Source organism: Neopelma chrysocephalum, unplaced genomic scaffold (assembly GCF_003984885.1).
Source record: "Neopelma chrysocephalum unplaced genomic scaffold, ASM398488v2 Primary Assembly neopelma1_60, whole genome shotgun sequence".
NCBI lineage: Eukaryota > Metazoa > Chordata > Aves > Passeriformes > Pipridae > Neopelma > Neopelma chrysocephalum.
This window is the reverse complement of record NW_020897715.1, coordinates 9973484-9999509: the sequence shown is the minus strand read 5'-3', so window position 1 is coordinate 9999509 and position 26026 is coordinate 9973484. Positions and strand designations below refer to the sequence as shown.

At 41.8% G+C, this 26026-nt stretch overlaps 1 protein-coding gene across 1 annotated transcript; it reads left to right on the top strand.

Moving 5' to 3' along the window:
• The first annotated feature begins 824 nt into the window (after window positions 1-824).
• LNP1 (leukemia NUP98 fusion partner 1) lies at window positions 825-10504 on the top strand. The gene is made up of 3 exons (XM_027681579.1): window positions 825-1115; window positions 7862-8107; window positions 10169-10504. The coding sequence occupies exons 1-3, from the start codon at window positions 966-968 to the stop codon at window positions 10367-10369; spliced, it is 597 nt and encodes a 198-aa protein (XP_027537380.1). The 5' UTR covers window positions 825-965; the 3' UTR covers window positions 10370-10504.
• The last annotated feature ends 15522 nt before the right edge of the window (window positions 10505-26026 follow it).

Here is a 26026-nt window from a genome sequence, read left to right as displayed (position 1 = left end):
TTTGTGTTAAATCAGATAATTTAAAATAAAGAATACACAAAAGTTACAACAAAATATTACAGCCACAGTGCAGTACATACAGCCTCAAGGAGACCCACAGCACAAGCGCCATGTAGGGTACGTGTGATCAGTGTAGCAACTTAGTCTCAGGGCCAGAAAACAGTCTGGCCCTATTCTGTTTGTGGTATAGACATGGCCTATGTGGGTTACATCCAGGGCTGGTGAGGAGGAATCATACATATTTTTACCCTGTGTGCATTCAAGCGAGGCAGTGCCTCCCATAACCCTGTATGGCAGATGAAATTATTCTGGTGAAAAGCAGATGACACAAGTTTCCACTGTCTGTTCAAAAATGAACAAGTGGTTCCTTCAGAGGGGGCTTGCTTCTACCTAGACAGACCATATTTCCTAAATACTGAAGGAAGAGCAGAGGCAACAGAAGTCAGGATGGAGAGAAACCTGGGAAGAGTTGGCCATTTGTGCTCCCTCCCACAGAGCCAGTTATGTCTCTGCAAGCAGCCGTGCCAGTTCCTGACCAACATCAATATGTCGATCCTGCTTCTCGAAATCACAGGCCTACTTTGGGTTTGTGTACGCACCTCCCAGGCATGTAACTGTGGGCAATTCTCCATTGGTATTGACAGCTGGTGCACTCAACAGCCACACACACAGAGTAGCCAACACTCCCCCCACCAGCCCCCTGCGGCAGTGTCATATTGGACAGCGCTGCAATGGAAAGGTTAAAAGAAACCTCGTTGAAAAGAAATGAGAAAGGATTGACTTTATGTTTAGACGGTGCCCAGGGCTGCAGTGGGATGGGTTTGTGCAGAAAGAGTGGTTGAAACTGCATCTCTGCTTCCTCTTGTTGGCAGAACAGTGTGAAGTTGCTGGCTTGGTGGTGGAATTTGACCTTACTTTTCCTTGTCTGGTTGGGAGACACCCCCCCAAGTTTGGAACATCTGTACATGGAATATGACGAGGATGATGATATCTTCTTTGCAAAATGGATGAGCAGCTTCTGGGGCCACAACTTGATCGATGAGAATGAGAAAGAGGGTAGAGGCCACAGGAAACGTCAGACACGATTCTGTAATGAGAGGAGAGCATCCCTACCGGTAAGAGTTGTGTGCAGTTTTCTCTGTGTGTGCATGTGGTTTATGCATAAATATAAGTTCCATCCCCAGGAGCATGGCCCTAGAAATGTATCAGGATGCATATGGTACACCTTACCAAGTAAGTTCAGTTCCTGCTGGCAGCAGCTAGTTGCTTTCTGGATTTAGCTGCCCACCAGGGTCAGGCCTCTGGTGTCTTCAAATATAGGAAAACTGGCAAATTCCAAGATAAATGATGACAGGACCAGAAACACAAGGAGAAGCATGTAATAGCTGCCTAACTATGCATTACAGTGTTTTTCTGTCTGCTCAGCATGACCTGGCAGAGATCAAAACATTTTGCGACTGGCATACATAAAGACTGTCTTTAACAAGTGTGTTCTCATATGTAAAACTATGTGACTCCATATGTATTAATAGGATTTGGACCTAATTCTGCAACTATACTGTCTCCAGGAAGTTTTACTCTCTGGGATTTAGCTGTTTGCAGGTGCAACTTCTAATTTAAGCTAGAGGATGTGGTCTCTTCTGATTTAAAACATCTGACTCTGAAAACAAGGATACAATACATAACAAAGCTTATTAAACTGTGAAGTAAGATTTTAAGGTAGAAGTATAGTCTTGGTTCTTAAACTAACAAAATAGTTTGGAAAGGGGCAAGATTCATGTGCAGAAGCAGGTTTTTTAAGGCAGTTCACAGCTGTCTGGTGTTGAAAATTAAGTTAAACTGAAAACAGCTTTCACGTTCTTCTTTTTACTCAAAGACTGTTGCTTTTATTTCAGCTCTAAGAAGAATATTTAGGTGGTCCAAATCTGTCTCTTTTTTCCCAACTACATCAGCTGGCTAAACAAAGATACTGTGTTTCTTTAAAGCCATTTTATACTTATATCCTTAGATCTTTTGGCTGCAACAAAGCAAATGCTAATATATGGAGGAGAAACAGCTAATCTTTTCCAAACTTTTTTTTTTATGCCATGTTATGTTTTCACCTTGCAAGTTCTCCACTGAAACTGCCATGTTTTAAGCTATGGGATTTTTCATGTTAAAAAAAATTGGCTAAGAAACTAAAAGAGTCCAAAACCACCTTCTCCCTCTTTAAATTCATGGACATGCTGCAGAGGTAGCCTTCAGTCTTAATGTCTGGTCTGATCAGCCACATTTTTTATTTGCTGTTATATTTCGCCTTTGCACAGATTGCAAAACAGACTCTGAACTAGAGCTTTGCTGGTGTATTCCCTCAGAATGCTGGAAACATAATATCTATTGGTGTTGGGGGGGTAATTAATTTTACTGTATATTATTTTTTTTCCCCTCAGAGATCTATGCATATGTGATTTCTATAGACCTCAATACGGACTGAAGTGTAAGAATGAACTTTCCATTCAGCATATACAACATCTTGTTGTATATTCTTGTACATTGTGTCTGTATTAGTGTGTGCACAGACATTTAATTTGAAGCATGTTCCTATATTGTTTGTTCAAAAGCTATTTAAATATTTAACTAATAGCTATTCAAATACTTTGCTGTAGTTGCATCCCTAAATCCATACCTTGAATTTGGATTAAGTTAGCTGACAGAAAGACTGTGATTTTTTTACATTGTCATTCAACAAGTTAAAATTATCATGTACACGTGTATGTCTGGCTTTTTCATTAATGCTTCACACAAATTTGTCTTGCTCTCCTAGTTCTGTGTATAAGATATAAATTTTAACTCCTTTATTTCTCAGAGCCAGAAGTTGACTAGAGGAATGAGAAGGGAAGATTTGTTTGGTGATTTTATGATTTGGAGATAAATTCTGAGATGAAACTTTTGATTTGGAAGTTGACTAGTTGGTGGTAAATAGCACTAAAACATGTTGCCCTTAACCAAAGCTAGAAATTAAATCACTAATGATGCCTTAGAAATACCTTTAGAAAGAGCATCTGGTGATTGAGTACAACAACTTGCTATTGCACCTGACCATGTGTTTTTTACAGTTACTACAAATTATAACGACTGTAAGATTCATTATTACAAATGTTAACTACTGTAAGATTCAAAACACTTGTACTGTTATTTAAATAATGTCTTCGTTTTATCAGAACTGTGCAATTAATCAGGTGGAATAATAACTGAGATTAGACAGCATTTCTTCTGTAAATTAATACCTTCACAGCAGATGACAGTGTACTCTTTTTGTCTCAACATCTTATTTTGAAGTAACTCCACTGTCCAGGTGAAAATCAAGTCAGCAGGTTCTGACACAGCTGTTGACAAAAGTTACTTGTGCAGATACAATGGTACTGCCAAAACAGCACTGCCAGCACACTTTTTCTTGTATCCAAGGCTGATATGCAGTGCATCAGCAATAGTGCAGCCCTGCCCACGGGAACTGCAGCTGCACCAGGAGTGTTTGGGTATTACATAGCAAAATGCTCACGTTGTAGCACAAAAGGTGGTTTTATATAATGCTGGAAATCACTTTCAGCTCCAAATTAGTGTGTTGGTCTTTGTGATATTTCCTGTGCTGTAGTAAGACATTCAAGCCACTGCTCTCACCTCAAACATAATAATAAACTTCAGTGGCATCCTATCATGGTACAGCCCCCTCCAAAAATAAGCATAAAGCTTTGTAGAATAACTCACAAACTAACAACAGTTTTCATTGTTTTTTTCCCAACATCTTGGTGTACCTCACAAACATTACTGAGGTGAGCTTCACAAAATGTTTTTGCTGTTGTCATTCACATTTTGCAGAGGGAAACACAAAATTATATTCATCCTTCCCTGGGTCACAGGCAAGTCAGGCTAAAACATGCAACTCTCCTGAAAAGCATCAGAGTTGTATATGATGCTGTGGGCCAACAGTGAATGTGAAAACTGCCTGGGGAGAACCGTCATCTGTTTCCATCTCCTCTATTTGGCTTGTTCCCCTGGCAAACTTTAAGCAAATTAACTGTGATACTCTTTTTGAAGCCTCCAGCTATGACTTTCCTTGATACATTCTAGTTATCCTGCACCATTTTGGTTCAGGACAGTTCTTACCTCCTAGGCATTTTGTTGTGGGGAAAAGATAGGGGGCAAAGGAGCGCTGATAGGAGTTTTACAGCCTATACATGTATCAACCTTCAAATAGGTTTTGCTGCTCACAGGAGAAAATCTGATAAGAGCAGCTGAGAGTGGGAGTAGAATGACTGACTGCTGTTGAAGTTACTAACATTTAATTTACACTAAAGTCAGACTGAACATTTACCACAATATTGTTACTAGAGATCAGCTGGAGCCCAGACCAAAACATTTTTAAGGAATATATGCTTGTTTATAGGCTTTTCAGAAGGAAAGGAAGCCATGGGACAGCATCCGAATGTCCAATATTCCAAAATATCCCTAAAATACTGGAGTCATTGATTAAACTTCATCAAACAGAACACTCGTGCTGACACACTGAAGACTAATTTTCTTACTGACAGCTGTGCAAGCACTCAGATCAAGCTCAAAAGATGGAAGTAATCAGTTTGTCTACAACAGAAATTGAGAAAGAGATTAGGCAAATTGTATTGACACCAATTTCTTGAAGTACTTTTGTATGTGTACTTTTTGTATGTTTTAGATGGGCAATTAGCAGATTAGCTGTTTTGTTAATAGATACACTGAGCATGACTAGCCTTAACCCAAAGGCAGAAAAAAAGAGTACTAAAGGGAGTGAGAAACAATCCTTGAGATCCTTTGGTGCTTCTGGATTTCTCCGAGCTGGCAAAAAATCCCCATTTTGATACGCTGGAGCATTTAACATTCTTCCTTCTCATGTCTTTTCCCTTGTGTCACTTCTTCCCCACTTCTCCAGTTTAAGAACTACTTGAGGTCAGATGCTGAGAGGCAGAGACCAAGGTGTGTTCACTAAAGAGGTACCAGATGTAGTCATGAGACAGCTGCTGTGCCAGGGACGGGAGCAGATGCTGGGACCGTGCTCAGGGAACTTTGTCAAGGGACGACTGCAGCAGTGGGTGTTCACCCAGGAGTGCAGATATAGAGGCAATCTCTGTTGGCAGCAGCTGCTGAGACTTCAGGAGGGGAAAGCATAGATTAAAGCAGTCTTCATCCATTCTTCTTTACAGTGTTACCAAGCAATCAATTTGGCATTAAACACATGTATTAATGCATGTATTAAATCTATGAAACAGTCAGTGCCAGATCTGCTTCATTGCTAAACTTCATTTTATGACTCTCAGTTTTTCACAGAGTCAATATTAAATAAAAGAAGACTAATGTCCTGTGCTAGATATAAGCCATGAAATGTTCATGCTTGAGGAGTTATGGGGAGGCTCTTGTCTTCTGTAGGGTTGTGTCCATAAGTCAGCAATATGCTGACATACCTTAGCACGCTCTCCTAGGTATGGTGGTATGTATCATGAAAAGGCACTGTGAGAGAAGGCGCAGTCACAGTAATATGGTTGCACAGGTATTTCCCCTGACTGAGGCAGATGGGCATTTCAGAGGAAAGCCTGTCCCTTTTCTGGACCATTGCTGCCATGTCAATAGGTAAACTATAGTCTTTCTTTAGGGGCTTAATTATAATTCCCTCTGTGAAGGGAAATTAAAAAGCAATGTCTTAGTAAAAGAAAGCATTTACTAACATTGCAAAACAGGATTGATAGAATACGATCCCCCATTTCAGCTGTCCTCCTGTGGGGTTTTTTCCCCCAAAACCCTCTAAGAACAACCAGTGATTTTTACTGTGAGACAGTTTTTATTTCCAGGAAACAATATATGTTGATGACACAGAAGACATTTAGCTTGTTGAGTTTGGCATGGCATGTGTGCTCCTATCCCTCAAGCACAATGCGATTGCTTTCATGCTTTTTAAAGTAACAATACAATATGACCTTACAGAATTTACAGCTGCATTGATTGGTTTGAAACCAAAGTAAAAATAGTGTGGCAGAAATCATTAACACTACTCTCAGAGGCAGTCCATAATACTGGACATAGTAAGCTTATGTCTGGCTAAAAAAATTGAACTAGTACCATATATTTGAAAAACTCTTCACTATTATGTATTTCTGTCAGGTGTGAGATTTATTATTTTTAGCATCTCTCATCAAGCCTGTCTAATGTGATATAACCATAACCACATGAAGGCAGAGCCTCACTATTTAGAAAAGGCTGCATAGGTCCCTGTTGTGTTTATACATATATATAATAGCATCTAGGCCAGAGTAAATGAAATTGTGTACAGGAGATATTTCAGGTGGCAACTATACCAATTTAAGCTTTCCTCCATTTGTTAATAAACCAAAACAAACAATACACACACACTCCTCCCCAACAAACCCTACTCTGAGTGTAAGGTTTTCTACTGGATTTTCTTAGAAAGCATTTCAGAATCTGTAGGATAGAACTTCAATTATTTGAAACAATCACAGCTCCCTTGAAGGCAGCAGAGCTTCTCAGGGTTAATTTGTAGTTGAAGACTTAGCGCCAGGGTTATACAAAACATAGAATCACAGAATCCCAGAATCAATTAGGTTGGAAAAGACCCCTGAGATCATCAAATCCATTGATTGAACACCATCATGCCAACTAGACCATGGCACTAAGTGCCACATCCAGTGTTTCCTTAAACACCTCCAGCGATGGTGACTCCACCACCTCCCTGGGCAGTCCTTTCCAATGACATCCTGCCTGCGAAGAAATTCCTCATAATGTCCAAAACATACACCCATTCAAACATGTATGCAGCAGTTGGGTGCCTGGAGTGCCCTCACCTGACACCTGCAGGGGTGTCATTTTCAGTACCTCCTGTCTCTGAGTTTTCACCACCTGCATCTTACCAGTGTTCAGCTACTCATCCTGAAAAAGCATCAGCAACTGGCAGGGTTTGGGGCACCCCTGGCTCTCTGTAGTGTCCTTCTCACCCATCACATCTACAGGTCTGTCTATTTTCTAAACCCACCAATACATGACTCTGCAGTTCTGTATCAGTTTAATCTCCTTTACAGACATTCAATTAAACACAGCTGATGCAGATCAATAACTTTTATCTGCATGTCAGGCCTGGGAAAACTGAATCACAAAGAAACTAAACAACTACCTGCTCTCTCCCCACATCAGCCCTACAAATGTAATTGTAGGAAGTCTGTTTTCTACCACTTCTCTGGCAGAGATGTGTCCCTCAGTGCCTCATCAGTTCATGACAAACGTGCCCAAGAAACCAGCAGAAAATTAAAAGCTGGGCAATAAAGCTTCTTGTCTGCAAGCTGAAATTTGACAGAACTGGGCTAGAAATGGTTGCTGTTACACTCAAATTAATTCAAACATCTGATAAAGCCTGGAGCACCCATGGGTCAAACTCTGTATCTGAGTCCTCTTTCCACAAAAGGCTTGGTTTTTGATTTTTGAGGGTCCTGCCCAGAAACTGCAGCTAGATTAAGGCCTGAGTTTTTGAGGTTGTGAATGGTTCCAGTTCCTTTTAGTGCCAGTGAACTCTAAGAGGACCCAGCAACTTGACATTTGAAATGCTCATTTGGGTGCCAAAGCTTAGATACTCAAAACCAGGAATAATAGGAAATTCTGCAGCCGCTGCCTCCAGAAAAGCAAGTTCTTGGCAGTGTGATTCTCCTGCACATAAGAGGAAAGACACAGGATTCTGGGCATGGTCCTTCACTCTGCACCACTGTTGGGAGAGTCTCTGTGGCAGAAAAAAATCTACTTTGTGTGCTTTGCTTTAATATTTAGTACTCAACAAAGACCTTTTGTTTTTCAGGCCAAGCTTTCCTCCCTCCATGCAACACGACTTCATGATTCTGCCAAAGGCTCATCTTCAGGCCATCTCAAGGGCTCCAAGGAATTTCAAGAAGACCAAGATGTCAAATGCCACTGCCACAGGAAGGCAAGCAGAACAGCTTCAGCAGACAGCTCAGGCCCAGACACAAGATCAAATTCCATTCAGGAATTTGCAGAGTCCTTTGAAAAGCAATTGCATCTCAAAAGCAAGCGCTCAGTTTCTTTGGTAGGTGACAACCAACTTAATATCACTACATAAGAAAAAGCCCAATCAACCAACAAGTGAACCAGCTTTATCCTTTGTGTAATAGCTGTGACTTTGCTGGAGAAAGTGCAGAAATGAACTTGAACTAGAATTTCTCATATTATGTTGTCTCAAATTACTACAGCAGCACAAACAAGGTTAAAGTTGTATCATTAGTGTGAGGATTCTTGATGTAGTATTGCCATCTAGGCTTATTCAGAAATATTTATCCTCAAAATGAGGTACTGCACTGGCTGTGGCAATATTTTCAGAGGTTTCTATGGCTGTGACAACAAAACATGACAGTATAAAACCAGATTTGCTTCACTTTTGCCATGAGACCCAGCTCACTTTCTCACTGCTGCTGACCTGGTTTAACCTATATGGTATTATCTGTAAGACTGCCAGACACTGCAGTGTTTGAGAGGCTTCTCTTTTACCCCTTGGGACTCCATTCATCTGCTTTCTGCAGTGTCACCACACTGCTACAGCAGCAGCTATTGCTATAAGTGGCTGAACATAATGTCACTGTAGGGGCATGCAGGCAGCAGGGGACTCTCCCCCCATTTCATTCTTTTCCCCATCATTCTGTCCTGAGACAAGACCATTTTTTGTATGGTTTGTGTTGAAGTAGCAGCCAATAACAACATTTTGTCTATGACACTTTAACACATTTTTGTAATTATGATACATAATATCTGATGTATCATACAATGGAAGGAAGGGTAATAAATCCTAACTCACTTTTACATACCAGAACGCTATCAAATTGTCACCCCATTCAAAAAGCTGTGCTTGAATAACACTTGACATTATCACCAGATAGCCATAGAAGGAAGTATCTTTTTTTTTCCAGTTTGTTGACACTGATAGTTTGAATGGAAAATTAATTTTCATCTCTTTTTGCAGACCTTCTGTGCACCAAAAGAGAGAAAAAAAAATCTCTTTTCAATAAACATCATTATTACATGATCAGTTCCACAATTATGGTCCTTGATGACCGGTCTTCTAAGAATATGTAGAATTATGGTGATGACAGCGCTGTTATGCCATTGTCAAGATTTTAAGTGTATTCTCTAATTTTATTTTTCCCCTTTAGGAACTACTCAATTTATTTCATTTTGGAATTCACATTGCCTCGTGTGCCAATGCTCAATAGTGGTTATCTGGTTTATCATTTCTAATTTCTCAAAAATGCCTATGGCTAGACAGTCTGTGAGTGTGTAATAATTGTATGATAGGTATAGTGAGCATAATGTATTAAATTATCAGTTCCAGATAAAACATGCATTCCTGCACCCTTCTGTAATCCACAGTGGTGTGTGCTGAGCTGTATTTTAATCTGTCTTTCAAGTAGACCAGGTTGTTGTCATTTCCTCAGTTGCCATTGACATTTGAGAGATGTGAAGGACTTGAGGATCTCAGAGATTTGAGCAAGAGGTGTTAGAGATTTGAAAAGAGATTTGAGCTTAAACTCGTGTCTCCAAATGGAGCATTTTTTTGCATTCAGAGCTCTGTGAGTGCAATTCAAACCACCATGATGACACAGGTGAAAGAAAAGTGTGGGAAAGGTAATTCATCTCCTTCCCTGTATATTGCTTTTCTCTTAAAAACATGTCTTTGAGAATATTTCATGACCTTCAGCACTTGTTTTCAGTGAGGCCTGTGTGGCTAGTACTGAACAGCCTTCAAGCACTTAAAGATGGATCATGTGAAAGGACAGAAATGTGGAATCTGGGCTGAAATCTTGGAGCCCGTCTGTTTTTCCCTCCTGTCTGCTCCCATACTCAAGTCTGCTGGGCAGGTGACCCTTCTATCATACACAGAGTATAATCAAGGCATGTTTGCTGCCTCTTGCTGAGTTTTAGGGTGACTGGCTTGAGCCTTGAATTTGAGCCCATCATGGTAGACCTGATCATGCTGAAGCAGGTTACTGGAATATTTTTGTTATACATTACTAATCAAATAAAATGATGAGCTTGCTTTTTTTTATTCATGTAGGAGTCACTTTTAATTCCCAGCTATTTCTTCCCTGCCTTTTAGCAACCTGAAGGCGTGAAGGAGAGACGAGAAAGAGAAAGATTGCATTTGAGAAAAAGCAAGTCTCATAAGAGAATGGAAGAGAAATCAGAGCCAAGGAGAGAACGAGAAGAAGCTGAAGGTTCAGAAGTACCTGCAAAACACAACGAACAGTTTCCATCACAAGCAAGCATTCAGAAAGGATATTTATGCACAGGCAGCTAGAATGCATTGAGATAATCAATTTTAACATTCCCTCTAAAGAGCAGAGGGAGAATTCTTGTTTTGTTTTGACTAGAAGAGGCCTGATAGCTAGAATAAACCCTAAGCTGTAAAACAAAAGTAAAATTCAACTGCATCATTGACACCATGTTACTACCTTCCTTTCTTTACTTTTGTTGTTAGGAATGTGACCTTTGTCATAGGAGTATATCAGTAGCAAGATCCAAGTTAGCAATTAACCACCATAAGAGGGTTTCAGGCAAATTTAGCATTGTGGCGGGACAGTGGTGGATGTGCTCATTTGAGAGAAGGCCACCATGAATGTATTACAGAGCCGTGCAGTCATCCAAAGCCTTATGTTTCTGTTTTAACTAAAAACAGGCTTACTGGTAGGTTTGGGAAGAAAAAAGTACACATAAGCAGCCAACTGCTTCCTGGCCCTGATGTTCACTTAGATTTGTCTTGAAAACACGTATCTTTTTGCTTTGACAGTCTTTCAACTCCAAATTTATGGACTTTTTCTCTTCTATACCTCCCTGATGTCTCACTTCTCTCTGCTTTCCCTATCGCTATGCAGTATGACTCGTTTCTCTGACATCCCTCAACCCTCTCCCATGTCCTCAGTCCCATTTCCCCAGTCACACAACTAGTTCATTCTCCCAGATTTAACCTCATCACCTTGCTTCTTTTGTGGCTTCCCCCTCTCCATTTACTACTTCGTAGCCCTTTCTCGTAGCTACCAACCTTTTTTGCTGCATCTCTACTCATGCCTCATCAAAATTTGAGCTTTGCTGAAATTCTCCAGGAAAAACAGAGATGTTCTATCTCTCTTACTTCCATATAATCTCTTCAAGGGGTTGCTGAGGCACTGCAACCCTTTTTCCTTTTTTTCTTTTCTTGAACTTGGGCCAAACCAAGGGAATTCGAACTGTCATGATCCATGAAAAGCAGGAGTCAGGAAAACACCATTCCTCTGGCTGAAGATCTCCTGAACAGAGGTGTAAATCTTATTTCCACATGCTCACAAACACATACACATCCCCATAATTCCCCCATGCTTCCCTTTCTTCAACAGGCAAGTCTTCTCTCTAGAGACAACCTTGCAATCTTTGGGAATATTCTCCCCTGCTTTGGATAATATCCTGCTTTGGATAATATACTTAGAGAAGAGTGAAGACTAATGAAATAATGAAAAAAAGTCAAAGTCTGATGGATATTCTTCCTGCGATTTTCTGTAATTAACAAAGATCTTACTATTTTACCTTAGAGCCTTAATTTTGAAGTTCAACCTTTTAAAAGCTTAGGGCATCCTTAAAACTTTGTAAGACTTCTCTCCATTAAAGGATTGTGTTTTGGTTTTTTTTTTCAAGTAGGGCTTTGGGGGATATGTAAGAAAGCAATTGAATCTTTGCTGATGCTTGTAAATTGCTTCTTGCATGGTAACTTATAAACTAATAAATCTGACGGAAAAATGTTGTTCCTATGCATAGTTCCTGTCCTGCTCAATCCAGATTGAATTTTTCATTCTGTCAGCCCAAACTTACATACTGATGGCTTTCCTTTTATAACCGTTATTTGAAGACTGCATTACAACAGACCAGGATAGAAAGGAACATGGACATCTGTGTCTGAGTTGCTCAGATAAAACCTCTCACATATATCCTTTCGTGTAGCAGCCTGCCCTCACATCTTGTGAGAGCTGAATGCCGTGGCTGCACCCTGGATTTCAGCCCATCAGCCATCTCCTCCTGTTTTACAGACAGATTGACTCAACAGGCCCCAGCAGAATTTCATTGTGTTCATCAGACTTACGTGCTGGTTGTACACCACACCTGATGAACAGAAAATGCCAAAAAGAGCTAAAATAGAAAAGTCATGTGTGGCTGGCCCTGACTTGCTGTTTTCCATCTCCACCAAAGCACAGTCAAGCCTCACTGCCACCGAGGCAGCTGGGCAGGTCTGCCTGCAGACAGCTCCAGTGTGTAGCACTGAACCCCATCTCTCAGATGGGAGAGTCTGTGAGTGTTCATGTCCTTCTTGAACTGGCCCATCAGTCCCGCTGTGTGACATTAGAAACAGAAGCTTTCAAATGATGTCCCCTCTTTGCTCAAAAGTGTTCTCCCTTACTCCCTATCATGCCTGATTAGACCAACAGCCCTTTCCAGTTCACTCCTGTCTAGCCTGGTACAGTAGTATTACTTCTAAGGACTGAAGCTTGCACGATAGAATGAAATCATTCTCCACAGAAATTAACAAGTATTCCATAATGAATCAGGCATTTGGGAAGGAAGGTAATCATCCAAAGAGGAATCTGATTGTAATGGCACATCTGATATTTCTGTTTCCACATGAAGAGGAATGGGGGTATACAAGTAGTCAGAAAGGCTCCAAAGGGTTTTTATTCTCACAGTAGGTCACCAATTCAGTCATGACTGGCATAAAAAGTAGTCACTGCCTTGATTCCCATCCTGAATTCCTGGAGCAGCGGGGCTGTGGGCAGTTTCTGCATAGATGCCCATTCTTGTGCAAACACTGTTTTTTCTGCCCTTTCCAGATGACTGCAAATTGCATCAGAGTCCAAACCTTGGACATGAAGGAGGTCAGTTAGTAGGAAGCAAAGACAAAGGGATGAAAAAATGTCTTTTCCAAAATGCTCATTATCAGGAAATGTTGAAAACACAGAACAGTTTTACAAGAAAGGAGAATGAGCAGGAAAACTGATGTGATTCAGGGGCCCATGAAGAATATTTTAAACTTGCTGTGTCTCATGAGACCACGGTCTGGTAAAACACTCATCCCTTTGGATCCTTCCCAGCGCTTCAGGCTAACTAGAAAGTGCTGCTGTGGGAAGTCGAGGTGTGGGTACATACAAGCATTTCAAGTGCAAGATAGAGTTACACCCCAGTGTTTTCTGAGAGGGCTAAGAAGGGAACATCAACTGCTTTTATGTAATTTTTTACGTGGGCATTCCCAAAGCAAAATATTTATGCTTTTGTGCTTCTCAGACATTGTTTAATTGCAGTATGGTTTTGAGGATGAATTAATTTATGAGTACTTTTTAACTTATCATGCATTATTATATGAAATGCCAGACCCACAAAAGCAAAATGAAGCAATAGCTAAATAAGAATTTCTGGGAAAAAATAGGAAATATTTAAATACTTAACTAAAATAAAGCAACCATGATGTATAACTGAAGAAGAATATAAGAGCCATTAAAAAAAGAAGCAAAATATTAAATATGCAAAAAATGAAAATGTTAATCTGTAGTTTTTTGCTCTTTAGCACAGAAAAAGGTATTTGGGTAAGCACAGCTCTGGCTCTGAATGCACTCAGTGTACACGTGAATAGTGTAAAAACACATAGAGATATAATCAAACTTGATAACCAAAATTATTCACACAGAAATGAATCATAATCATGGGACTTGGAGTTTATACAGCCATCTGCCAAAACCATTGAAAACAAACAGGTCTTGAAATATGTCCAGAAGGATATTGCAGCCAAAATCTAGTCAATCAATGAGAGAAATGAACATTGAAATCCAACAATCTATTATAGATAATGCCCTGCCTGCAGTTGTTGTGCCAGAGCTTTAGGTAACTGTGCGTGAACAAATGTGAAAATAAACATGCTCATCATAGGAAAAATTGTTTGTGGAGTGTTGATTTTCATTTTCACTGTTATTTTAGATTGGCTTGACAGATGATATTCCTCCTATTAGGAGGATCCCCCTGAATCCTAGCCCCATCTCTCCTGTTCTTTGGAAAAGATAACTTCATTCAGCTGTGTCTTGTCTCTAAGTCAGACAGAAAATAGGAGAAAGAAGTGACACAACACATCAGAGACTAATATTCTGTCATGTCACTTGATGTATTCTTGTCCTTCTTATACATTTGTCAAAATGCTTCAATTCATGCAATTTCTAAACTCATAGAGTTTTGTTGTATGGAGAAGACCCACCAACTTGTGATATTTATACACAAATTTTCATCAAAAAGCCAGCAAAGTCCATACAGAGAGTCCTCATCCTGGATAATTAGTCCTCATCCTGATATTGAAGTATCAAAAAAGAACTCTCTTTTTGCTCCAAAGCTTGAGCATAAGGATTAATGGACATGGTTCCCCTGGATTTCCCTGCAACCGTATCCCATTATGTGAGGTTTTGGCCCTTTGGAAAGCAACTCTTCCTGGACCTTTTATGTAATGGATCTCAGTTCTCTGCTCTTCATATATACACAAAATACATCTTAAATGTTTCTCAGAAGCATTTTAAATCTAGTGGGTCTACCCCCTGAGGACTCCTATACAGAGAATTTTGCCTGTCAGAAAGCAGCTACAGTGACTTTACGTTAGCAGAAGTTTACGCCTGGGAGAGAGGAACGATTAGGGCATTCCTTTGCACTCATGGACCCAGCAGCAATAAAAAGTTCTCAGGGAGAACAAAGTAACTTTGAGCTGCTTTCGTCTGTGCAGGAGTGGCAATCAAAAGTTCCCCCAGGATTTGGGATGCAAAAATATATTCATGAACTCCTTCTCCACTGTGCCAAGCTCTACATACCCGCAGCTGGAGATGAGGCTACTTCAGACAGCAGATTTTCCATTCCTTTAATGCCCTTTGCATGCAGCAAAAGTATTCTCACATCAGAATAATCCAAGTCTCAACTGGTCAATGGGCATCAACCATAATGTCCATCACTCGTTCAGGGTACTTGCAGAGGTCAATAAAGCTAAGATGATCCCAGCTTGGAGGCAGGAACTGGAATGTTTTTTGGACTTACAAGTTCATATTTAAAGGGTTTAGGGTCTACATATTCAACAGGGGATTGTAACCTGTAGTGGTTTGAGCCAGGTTTTCCCCCTGAAACTAGGAAAGTGGTAACCCCCAGGGGGTGGTGACCCTTGGGGTCTGACCCAATCAGTGCTCCTGCAAAATATAAACATATCTTTGGAGACCGGAAAAGAAGCAGTAGTACTTGGGAGAAGAAGAGGTGGCCATGTTGTAGAGGCCACGAGGAGAAGGGGCTCTGGCCCCTTAGGGGGCTTTGCCCCCCCAGCCCCCGGTTGGGGGGCTGCAGGGACTCGGAATGGTGTTGAAGCTGGGCTGAGTGCCTGCGGCTAGGAACTGGGGGAGTTTTCTCCCCTGTAAGTAGAAGTGGGAGACGCTGGGAGCAGCGACGGAGCAGCAGCGGAGACAGCAGCGTCCGAAGAGCAGTGGCAAAGAGCCAACTGATAAGGACCAAAAGGAGCAACACAAGCCGGTATGCAGCTAAGGCAGACACAGAGGTGTCTGAGGAGAAGGAAAAGCAGCAACAGGACAAGAGAACCAAGCCAGCAGCAGGAACAGAGTTTCGCGGGGTAAGAACTGGATAAACCAAAACCCCCAAACTCGCTAGAGACCCCTCCGAGAAAGAGGAGGGGGTGGTGGACTGAGAGGAGTCCTAAAGTGCAGTATGCACTGCTGAGAGGAGCTAGGAAGCTCATGGCCTCCTGAGAGATAAGCCAGGACGGCCGAAGAAATGTGTGTGTGTGGGGGGTGACCTTGGCCCCCCCTGCTCCAGCTTCAGAGAAGCTGGCAGCCATCTTTGAGGCAGAGCATGGGGGCTCTGCACAGGGGCTTGATTTCCCCTGAGGATACCAGACTGTCACGAAGACCCCGGTGCTTCGTGATATGACCGTGGTGTAGCGGCCGTGTCTGGGGTTACGCAGCCCATGGAAAGACCCCCTGTTTGAAGACGGGGGCCGAGAGAGGCTTGGAAGACCTCCCTCGTGTGTGCTGGCAGAGAGCCAGCAACTACTACTGCTGCCTGAAAGAGAAGAAGAAAGCCTGCTGCCTAGAGAGACACCTGTTGCTCAGAGACTGGAAGGGGTCTTTTCTTCTTCTTCTCTCCTGGACTTTTATTTGGAGGGAGAAGAGATTTGGCCCATTGTAAATATTACTGTCATGGTAGAGATAGATATAGAGTTAAGATTGTATGCAGTGTATTATAGTATAAGTATTTATTTGTATAGTCTTTGTAATATATTCCTTCCCCCATACTGAGTCTCGTGTTTTTGTCTGGAAAACCCATCTCACATGGGGTTGAGATGTGAGAGGGGGGCTAGGAATCAGAATTGGATTTTGGGCCTGCTGAAACCATGACAATTATTACAATTAGGGGATTTCAGGGGATGATGTGAGGGGAAAACCAAGGTTAAAAAATTTGGGGTCTTAACACATACATCATAGGGGAAAACCCATTTTATCTTGGGGGAATTACAGGGAAAAAAGGTATTCAGGTTTACAGAATGCACAGGATCCAGGGAAAACAAAGGGAGAGATAAAGTACGATAGGTCTTCTGCATCCTGATGAGATCAGGGTGCGGACTCTGGCTTGGGCAGGGCACTCCACACCGATGATATCTCATTTACTTCTTAAACTGAGGTTCTTTCCCCAACTTTTGTGGCCCACAGCTTTTTGCAAAGACCACTCAAATCTCTCTCTGCAGATATTATATTTTGGGATCCAACAGGTACTCATTGCAATTTAATTACCTAATCCAAAGCAATTCTGAGCTGAGAATATTTAAGACTAATAAAAATTTTGTTTCACTTGAAGAAAGAAGATCTGGATCTGTGTGTAATTTGTCATGATGACTTGGGGACTGGCAGCAGCACAGAACTCCACTGCACGCACATCTTTCACAGAGCTACCATGACAAACTCCCAGGGCCTTATTTTCCGTTACTTGCAAGGTAGAGAGAAGAGGAAGGAGTTCATGTATCAAATTCTCCAGACCATGACTAAACTTTCAGTGCTGGTGACTGACAGGTGATACACCTGTGTGTTGAAGTCACTGCAGTAATCCCATATTACCAGATGCTACCATACGGGAGCTGCTGCAGCCACAGTGTGTCATTCTTAAAAGAATGCATTAGTTGAAAAGGGGAACACCAGTGCTCTAAAGGAGCTGCAAGCAGCTGGATGTTTCAATGTCTGTGCTTCAGAGCTGGCTCTGCAGAGAAGGAACAAGCAGTTCTCCTAATTCCCAGCTAATTGATGTACAGTGTGCAGCTCTGGGGCCCCAACAGAAGAAAGACGTTGACCTGTTGTAATGAGTCTAGAGGTGAGCTGCTAAGTTGATCACAGGGCTGGAGCACCTCTCCTATAAAGGCAGGCTGAGAGAGTTGGGGTTGTTCAGCCTGGAGAAGAGAAAGCTCTGGGGAGACCTTAGAGCTCCTTCCAGTACCTAAAGGGGACCTACAAGAGAGCTGGAGAGGAACTTTTCACAAGAGCATGGCCTTAAGCTGAAGGAGAGTAGATTTAGATTACATATTAGGAAAAAATTCTTTACTTTAAGGGTGGTGAGACACTGGAACAGGTTGCTCACAGAGGTTGTGGACTCCTCATCCCTGGAAGTGTTCAAGGCCAGGCTGTATAGGGCCCTGGTCTGTGGAAAGTTCCCTACCCATGGCAGAGGGGTTAGAACTAGACGATCTCTGAAGTTCTATTCCAACCCAAACCATTCTATGATTCTGTGATATTTAAGAGTTCAGTCAGTCCAGCTCACTCCTCTCTGTAGAGGTAAAGTAAATGGTATAGTTGGTGCCTGTATTGATAACATCAGGAAAGGGACCAAGCACTAAGTACTCCTCTCTTTGGAGGTTGTTTCTGTAGGTGGCATCTGAGACACATTGGTGGAGCGAGAGAAGTGGATGTAACTGCTATGCTAGCTGTACTTTAAAACTCAAAACCTTCTCTCAGGACTCCTTGGTTTGCTATCAAATAAATAAAATAGAAAGTACTGGATACCATATTCTTCTAGAAAAAAATAAAGCTGTGTCTGATCTGGATCCTGATGAAGTTATTCTGATGATAACAGGACTTCATCTAATGATAGTATCCTCATTTCCTCAATATCATTGATTCAGTAAATAGTTTGGACCAGGGATCTTAATTTCTGAAGGGAATATATCAGCTCCACCTCTCAAAATTCCTGGGAAATAACAGGAATTCCTGCATTGAAATTCTGTTTGCTGGTGCCCTTTTCCACTTGCTTTTAGCAGTGTATTTAAAAGTGGATGCTAAAGAAACCAACCTGTCCAGCTTGTCTTGCCCAGGTGCTTCTGTAAAGTCAGTGGCAGGCTCTTGTCATCTGTGATGAAGAAGTCAAACCTTTAGGACTACAGAGGGGAACTATTCAAAGCTTGATTCTAGTAACAGAAGAAGAAAGAAATCAAAACTTTACTCAGTGAATTAATGTAATATGAGGTTAGTGTAAGGGGTGTGGTGTTTTATACAGTTCAGAGATGAACTTTGAAGATAAAAACTCCTAGCTCCTTCCCAGGAGTTAGGAAAGAAGTCAAAAATATTTGTACAATTCCTTGGACAGTGTAAATAAAAATTACACATTTGCTACAAAATACATTGTTTACAAGTTATTTCGCTTAGGATCATTAAATGACTAGGTAACCTTTACAGACATTTTCCAGCAGAGGGAGTCTGTCCATACCAAGTGAGAACACGCACTATAGTCCACTGGACGCACGAGTTTGAGACTCAAACTAATTACAGTGCCAGCAGGAGACAACCGTAGCCAAGAGCACAGGTTCCTATGGTCAAATTCTGCCCTGTGTTGTTCATATATGACTTTTTTTTCTATGAAAGAAATCAATATACACTGAAAGCCATGGCAGAGCTTAGTCTCGTATTGGGGAATGCAGTATTTACCCCATGGTCAGCAGAAAACCTTGATCCGGCTCTGGACATCCCATATTGCTGAATCACTAGGTGGCAGCTCCTTACTGCAGGTGTTTCCCAACTGTCCTATTCCTCTACCCTCCATTTCCAGGGTACATCCCACACTCCCCTCCTTTAACTGGTTGGAGAGCTGCTGTGCAGCCCTGGATGCCCAGGCTGGTGGGAAGGGATGATCACCACGCCCTGCAGAGGGATGGAGATCCCCATGGCTGCTGTTTTCCTTGGAGTCAACAGGTGACCAGCATCATAGACATCTCACCCAGCCACTGCCCAGGGAGCTGCTCCTCCACCCAGCCAAGCTTCTCTTCACCTCTATTGCAGCCCTGAGATTCACCAGCTTCCACTCTGAACCCAGAAACCAAGGTGGGTTGTCTGCCCACACCTCTCTGAAATTTTCTTCACGTACTTGCCTGTAGTCACTATATCATTACTAAGGGATTTGCTGCTCCCAGTGCTCAGCCTTGCTTTCCTTATTTTCAATGTTAAATGAGCAAGAGATTTTGGGAAGCTCTCACCAAATCCTTACTAGGAGAGATAATACATTTCTTGCCCCAGGTTTATTCTGACAGAACAATCATATGTGATGCCAGAAGTTTCTCAGTGAGAAAAAGCAATAGCATTTTTATTCTTATAAGCAGCATAAGTACTTTTCATATGCAGAATAGCTGAAAAGAAGTTATATTTTAAGGTACATTTCAAAACGTTCTCTGTTCATCAAATGCAATCTCTTCTCTACAAGAGGGAAGTGAGCCGAGTGGCACATCCACCCACATTTTGGCTGGTCCAGTTCAGCCTCTGGCAGATGAGGGGAGGTTTATGCTGCTTTGCTGGGCTGTGAACTGCAATGACAAAGGGCAGGGATTCACTCCTGTTGGGCAGCTTTGCTATGTGGGTACACCCAGCAGTGGGACAGAAATAAGTGCCTGGGGAGCAGCAGGAGTCTTAAACCACTCAGCTTCTTTATACAGTCAATGTGAGTTACAGTCCTTGGCCTCTCATTATTATTTCAGAGGAAATCTGGTGACATAAAACCACATTGAACTTCATTCTCCAAATACATACAAATATGCTGATTGAACGGGAAGTTGCTCATGGTTGTGAAATGAAGTGCAAATAGACACATTGGCAGGATCAGTTCATACATCCTGTCAAATAAATACATACATTTGTTCAGAAACGAAAAGGAGGTAAAACAACTGAATTTCATAAAACAATCAAAGTAAGTCACAGGAATGTCAAAACAAAGCTGACAGTAATTGAAAGAGGATGTTTTGGCTGGGAACTTCAGCATGAGACCCAGAATCAGAACTGACCCTCTTTCCCTTTTACACTAATCACTGGCTTACTAAATTAGTTGGAAATTTAATTTTTATTTTGCCTGTTCACCAAGGTACAAACTAACATTTTATTTTTATATAATATATACACTCTGCATACATAGATACACACACACGGATATATATATACACACACATAGACGTGCTGACAATTATACATCTGTATGTCTATGCATCTCCCAAGAGAAGTGTTTCTGTGGGTTTCTGTCCACCACTCCCCCTACCTGGCCACAAACTAGTGCTTTTCGAGCTATCTCTGGGTTTCTCTGCTTTCCCTCAATTCTCTTTCTTTCTCAGAAACAGGCTTCTCCCTGTCAATCCCCAGCTTCCCAACAACAGCCTTTTCCTACGAAGCTGCTTTGCTGACTGCCTGTGACCACATTACCTCCAACATTGCCCTGTGAGCTCAAACTCATGTTCAAGTGTGCCTGTGTTCATAAGGTGTCTGTGCCAATGTACAGACATTTCAACAGACATTTCAATGTTATGGGAAACCAGGTGAAAAGGCAGGACCATGTGGGAGTCAGCACTGTGGAAGTGGTCCTGTCTACCCTAGCAGTGCCAGCTGGGCTTTTGGATTAAAGAACAGGGGAGGAAGAGCCAAGTGAATTAATGCTGAGGCACCACTGCAGCTGTGACTTGGTGCCTGGCTTGGGAGCAGTGTTGGTGACACCAGGGATGAGGAGCTCAGGCTGGATTTTTTCATGGGACTGTCTCCTTAGCGCATCCCTGGAGAGGACTGTAGTGGAGACAGCCCAGAGCTGCCTTTGGGAGAAAGCTGGTTTGTGAGATGTGTTTTGTGTTGATGGGAGGGACCTGGGGTGGGGATTCTATAAATTCTGTTTTGGGAGGGCAAAGTTTTGCTACGCAACAGCCAGGTGGGAGATCCTGGAGATATGGGACATGGGACATGTGGCCACGCCTGTAAGGAGCTGGTTAGGAGGATAGTGGCCGAGGGGAAAGTGTTTGTCTCCAGGAAACATTGCACTTGGTCACAGAGACTTTTGTGACTTGGATGGGCTCCTGCCTTATTACTGCTCTTTCTCTTTCATGTGTGTGATAAGTGTGTGTATTGGGGGAGGTTTTTCCATCAGAGATTTTCTGGCCCTGGTGACCCATGGGATAAAGACCAGTGCAACAACAACCACATGCTCCTGCTCTGCATGGCAAGCAGGAGGATATTTACATGCCATGCTGCACAAGAGCCACAGGAAAAGGGTCACAGGAGGCAATGCCCTTGCAGTGGGACATGGGATTTAGAATCTCTCTACCACTCCACGTTCATCTCCCACAGCTGTGCTTCTGCTTTCTCTCTTGCCCTGAAAAAGCATTTTCCCCTCTTTCTCCCTAGGCTGGGCTACAGCTGATGCTTTTCATATAAATACTTAAGTGGCCAGTTTTCCCATCCTGTTCTTTCTGTTTCATGTCTCTGTCCAGAGGGTTGTTCACCCTGATGTCCTCCCCCAGCCAGCTCTCTTGACTCACCCGAGGTACGTGCAGAATTTCAAAAAGTGAGTCAGAGAGACTGAGAGAACAAAACGAAACAATGAAGAAGACAAAAATGTTGAAAGAACACGACTAGGTTTACAAAGTTACACTCTGAAAAGCTGGACAAATCCAGACCTAATGCTGCCTTTGGAAGCGTAGTTCAGCCCCCTCTTCCCTTCCCCCACACAATGTGTATTATGTGACATGATTTAATTGTTTGGCTACATACTATTTTTCCCACGGGACTAGTACCTCATTTAGTGTAAATGCAGGACAGCGTCTGGGAATGAAGCTGGTCTCTGCATTTCCTGGATTAAGTGTGGGACTAGGAGCCCCATTTATCACTGTGCAAACCAGAGAGTTTGCTGAATTCAGAGCTGCCAGTTTCTTCATAAGGTTTTCTGGGGTGGCTGTCCTGCAGCCTCCAAACGTTTATCATCACAGTGTGCATTAAAGGTGAGGAGATACTATTTCCAGGGAACTGGAAACTTTTTATTATGATTTGCTGCACTTTTTTTGAATACTCCGTTGGCCCTGGCATTGGTTCAGAATACTTTATGATTTAACCAACTGCTCCAGCAGACTTCATTTGCTGTTCTCAGTGCTTGGTGCTTCTATAAAATCTATAACCTAAATGTTTCCTTCCAGGTGCCTCAAAATAAGAAACCAGCAGCCAAACACAGGCATGCAGATATCTCATCTAGAAGCGACCAAGGAACTTCATGGAGTCAGGGAGAATTTCTAGTTCTTTCAGCCTCTATTTCTTTCCTCAGCTAGCAATTACTCACCGTTTTCCCACAGCCCTCTGCCTTAGGTTTCCATGTCCCAGTTTCTGGAACTACTGATAAACTAGGACTTGCCTTGACATCTGACCCTGAGTGAGTACACCAGATGAGCTCTCCGCTGCCTGACGCTATTGGGAAGTTATACTTTGTAGACATGTTTGACTACTCTGTTGCTGACCATCCTTCATCAAAAAACCCATCTCATTTTTCCCAGTGTGAATAAACTCTCACTTTCTCATATAAAACCTGCCTCATAAGCTGAAGCATAGTAAAAACTAATGTCATTCCATATTCTCAGAGATGATTTTCAGACTTCTGTGTTGACATTTGCAGCTTTAATATAACTTTTGCTCTCATTCATCTGATATATGATGAGACGAGAAAAAGCAAAGATTCTTATTCGGCAATGTCAGGACAGGGATCATCTTTTTTTATTCCTATTTGTACTTGTCATGATTTAAGACATATACAAAAGCAGCACAGTACTGAAGATGACCTTACCTGCACAGCTCTCAGTGTCAAGACATATATTTATTTCAAGTACTGAAATTCTGAGAAGAAAAACCTTTGGGATCTGCAAACTACTTTCTCCTAGTGCTTCTGCTTTTTCCAGATTTCTCTGTTCTTCATTATCATAGTACAGGAATAGAGAAGTCTGGGGAGAAAATTCTTACTGCTAACACTCCCGGCATTTTTGACTTTATTACACTAGATTCCCCATGTCAAATTGCTAGATTAGTTCAAAGGACTCTAATCAACTTGAAACGTAGCCAATTATCTGTGAATTATAGATTGTTTCAGGTAATGCTCCTGCAGTCACTGCAGTTCCTCTGTTAATGCAGATAGCGGTAAGCTGAGCTCTTCTGACTTTTTTATCTCTGTGATTGTTTTTGCACGTTCTTCTAGATGAAAGAGTTTCATAAGGGGGGACACATTTTTATATGCTAGGACTCAGCTTGACAAACTGCATGGAGAGGACATAAACTTGAAAAAAGTACCCTTTTTGAAAGTTTCTTACAAAGGTCTTACAGACTACTTGTAAAAAACAAAAAGCAGAAGTACTGCAAACAACAACAACATGGTTAATAATTATTAACATTAATAAAATTTAAAATGTCATTTATAATTGTCCTAGTTAGAACAGCTGGGACCAGCTCATCACTGTGTGGGTGTAACCCAAAACTGTGTATTCTATACTGTTCTATGCCATTTCCCAGAAACTGTTAACAATAAACCATTTATAGCAGCTGCCCAGAGCATGCCTGACCCCTCAGGCTATAAGCTGGGTGTTAAGAGGCCTGTGAGATAGCAGGATGCTCCTGTCCTCACACCCATTCTGGAACTCCCCGCCCTGAGGGAGGTACTGGGCATTCCTGCCTGAACCTGGGGATATATAATCTTTAGGACTTCGGTACCACTCGTGGGATCCACAGAAGGACCGGAACTTGGACTGGACTGCGACCACCACTCTCAACCAGACTGAGACCACCACTCTTGACCAGACTGCAACTACCACTCTCAATCAGACTGCAATCACCACTCCTGACTAGACTGCACCAGCACTCCCAATTGGACTGCGATCACCACCCTTGACTGGACTGCAACCAGCACTCTCACCGACAGGTTTTCCCCTCTCCTTTTACCTTTTGGACTCAGGGGGGCCCAACAAACACCACTCTTCATGCCCCAGGGTACTGGGTTATACAGCTGGGTTTTGTGGGTTAAAACCAATTGTTTGTCTGTGTAATTGTACTTATTGTATAATTTTTATTAAATTGCTATTCTGATTTATAATCTCTTTTGAGTTGGATTCATTTTCCCCTGCTGGTTTACCTTTAAACCAGAACAATAATGTAACTACTTTTTTTCCCCCTGATGACAGGATTAGGCCTAGAAGCATTTTTAAACTTTACAAATTAAAGCTTGCATCTTTTAAGTTCACCCAAGAGCAAATATCCCCTAACAGTACTCCAAAAAATGGACTGTCATAAGGTGGGTGTTTGTATTCAAATTCACTTTTTATTTATTTTGGTGTTACAAGTGGTGTTAAAAACAGAATGTCAATGTTTGTTTTTCCTCAAGTCATAGCCAATGCATGTATTTGACCCTCATTCAACTGTTGCATGAACTTTGCAAGGCCAGAATTATTTGTTTGAAAAAACCAAATGCAATGTAATAGACCTGTGGGGCTTGGAGCTATGGACATTTGACCATGTAATGTTTAATGCAGGTAACTCCTGGGGAAAGCAGTTCAAGCACTACCTGCAAATTCATCTCACAGCATTTAGGCTTAGCCATGAAAAGATATTTTAATGCCTTGCTTCATGTAAAATGCTCAGTATCAGCAGTGAACAATCAAACAAATGCTTTATTTGGATGCTCTGTTCCTCCAGCTAGAGAAGGGCTCAATTGCCTGCCCATGTGTCAAGCATGTATCCTAAATTTGGAAGAGGTGTGGTGAATTAATTTCCTAACTAACTTTGGAATAAGGTAAAAAGAGGAAGATGAAAATGAAGGAATGTCTGAACTGGACTGAATGTGGTGGTAGTCTTGGCCTCTTGTTGATCTTAGGTAAAAAACTGCTAAAGATGCTTTGTTATTCCTGTGGTCTCTAGCAGTTTTATAGAATATTCTATGCACACAGTTCTCTTATTTTAATGCACACTGCAATAGTCCTCATGGAAGTGCAGAATCCCTGCAGGGTCTTGGGGATTCTAATTGGAATTTTTTTACATTGGCAACACTGATTGTTACTTAGAATGACTTTTAAGCCATCTTAAGTGTGGGTGGAAATGAGAAATCCCGGGAAGTGATTGTCTCCACTGCCAAGATAAACGTATCAAACCAGTGGTAAATAGAGGTAATTACAATTGTCAGTATCACTTAGTGATTTAGCTCAGTCTAGCTGAAAACTCTTCTGTAAGAGAAGGATATCCATTATGTAGGAATTAATGTCTTGATGTGAGATGCAGTCTGCCATCGAAAAAAAAATGCAAGTCACTCAGACCAGGAAAGGGGAGCAGCTGCCATAGAGGCTGGGTTTCTGAAACAATGTTTACAGAGAGGTGGTCCTTCTGGAAAATACTAATTGCTTTTTTCTCTGTACTCATTACATCACCCAACCTGCAAAGGCATCTGCTTGCCAGAGGCTGAGGGGTATTTGCTGGAGTGTTGATTGTCTGATAGTGAATGTGTCACTTTATACTAAAGAGCAGGCATGGATGGAGCTATTTGAGAAGGTGAGAGTGAAAAAGTTGTGATCTTTACATGGAGTTGATTTAATCCACAAGTTTCCCAAAGAAAGAAAGCT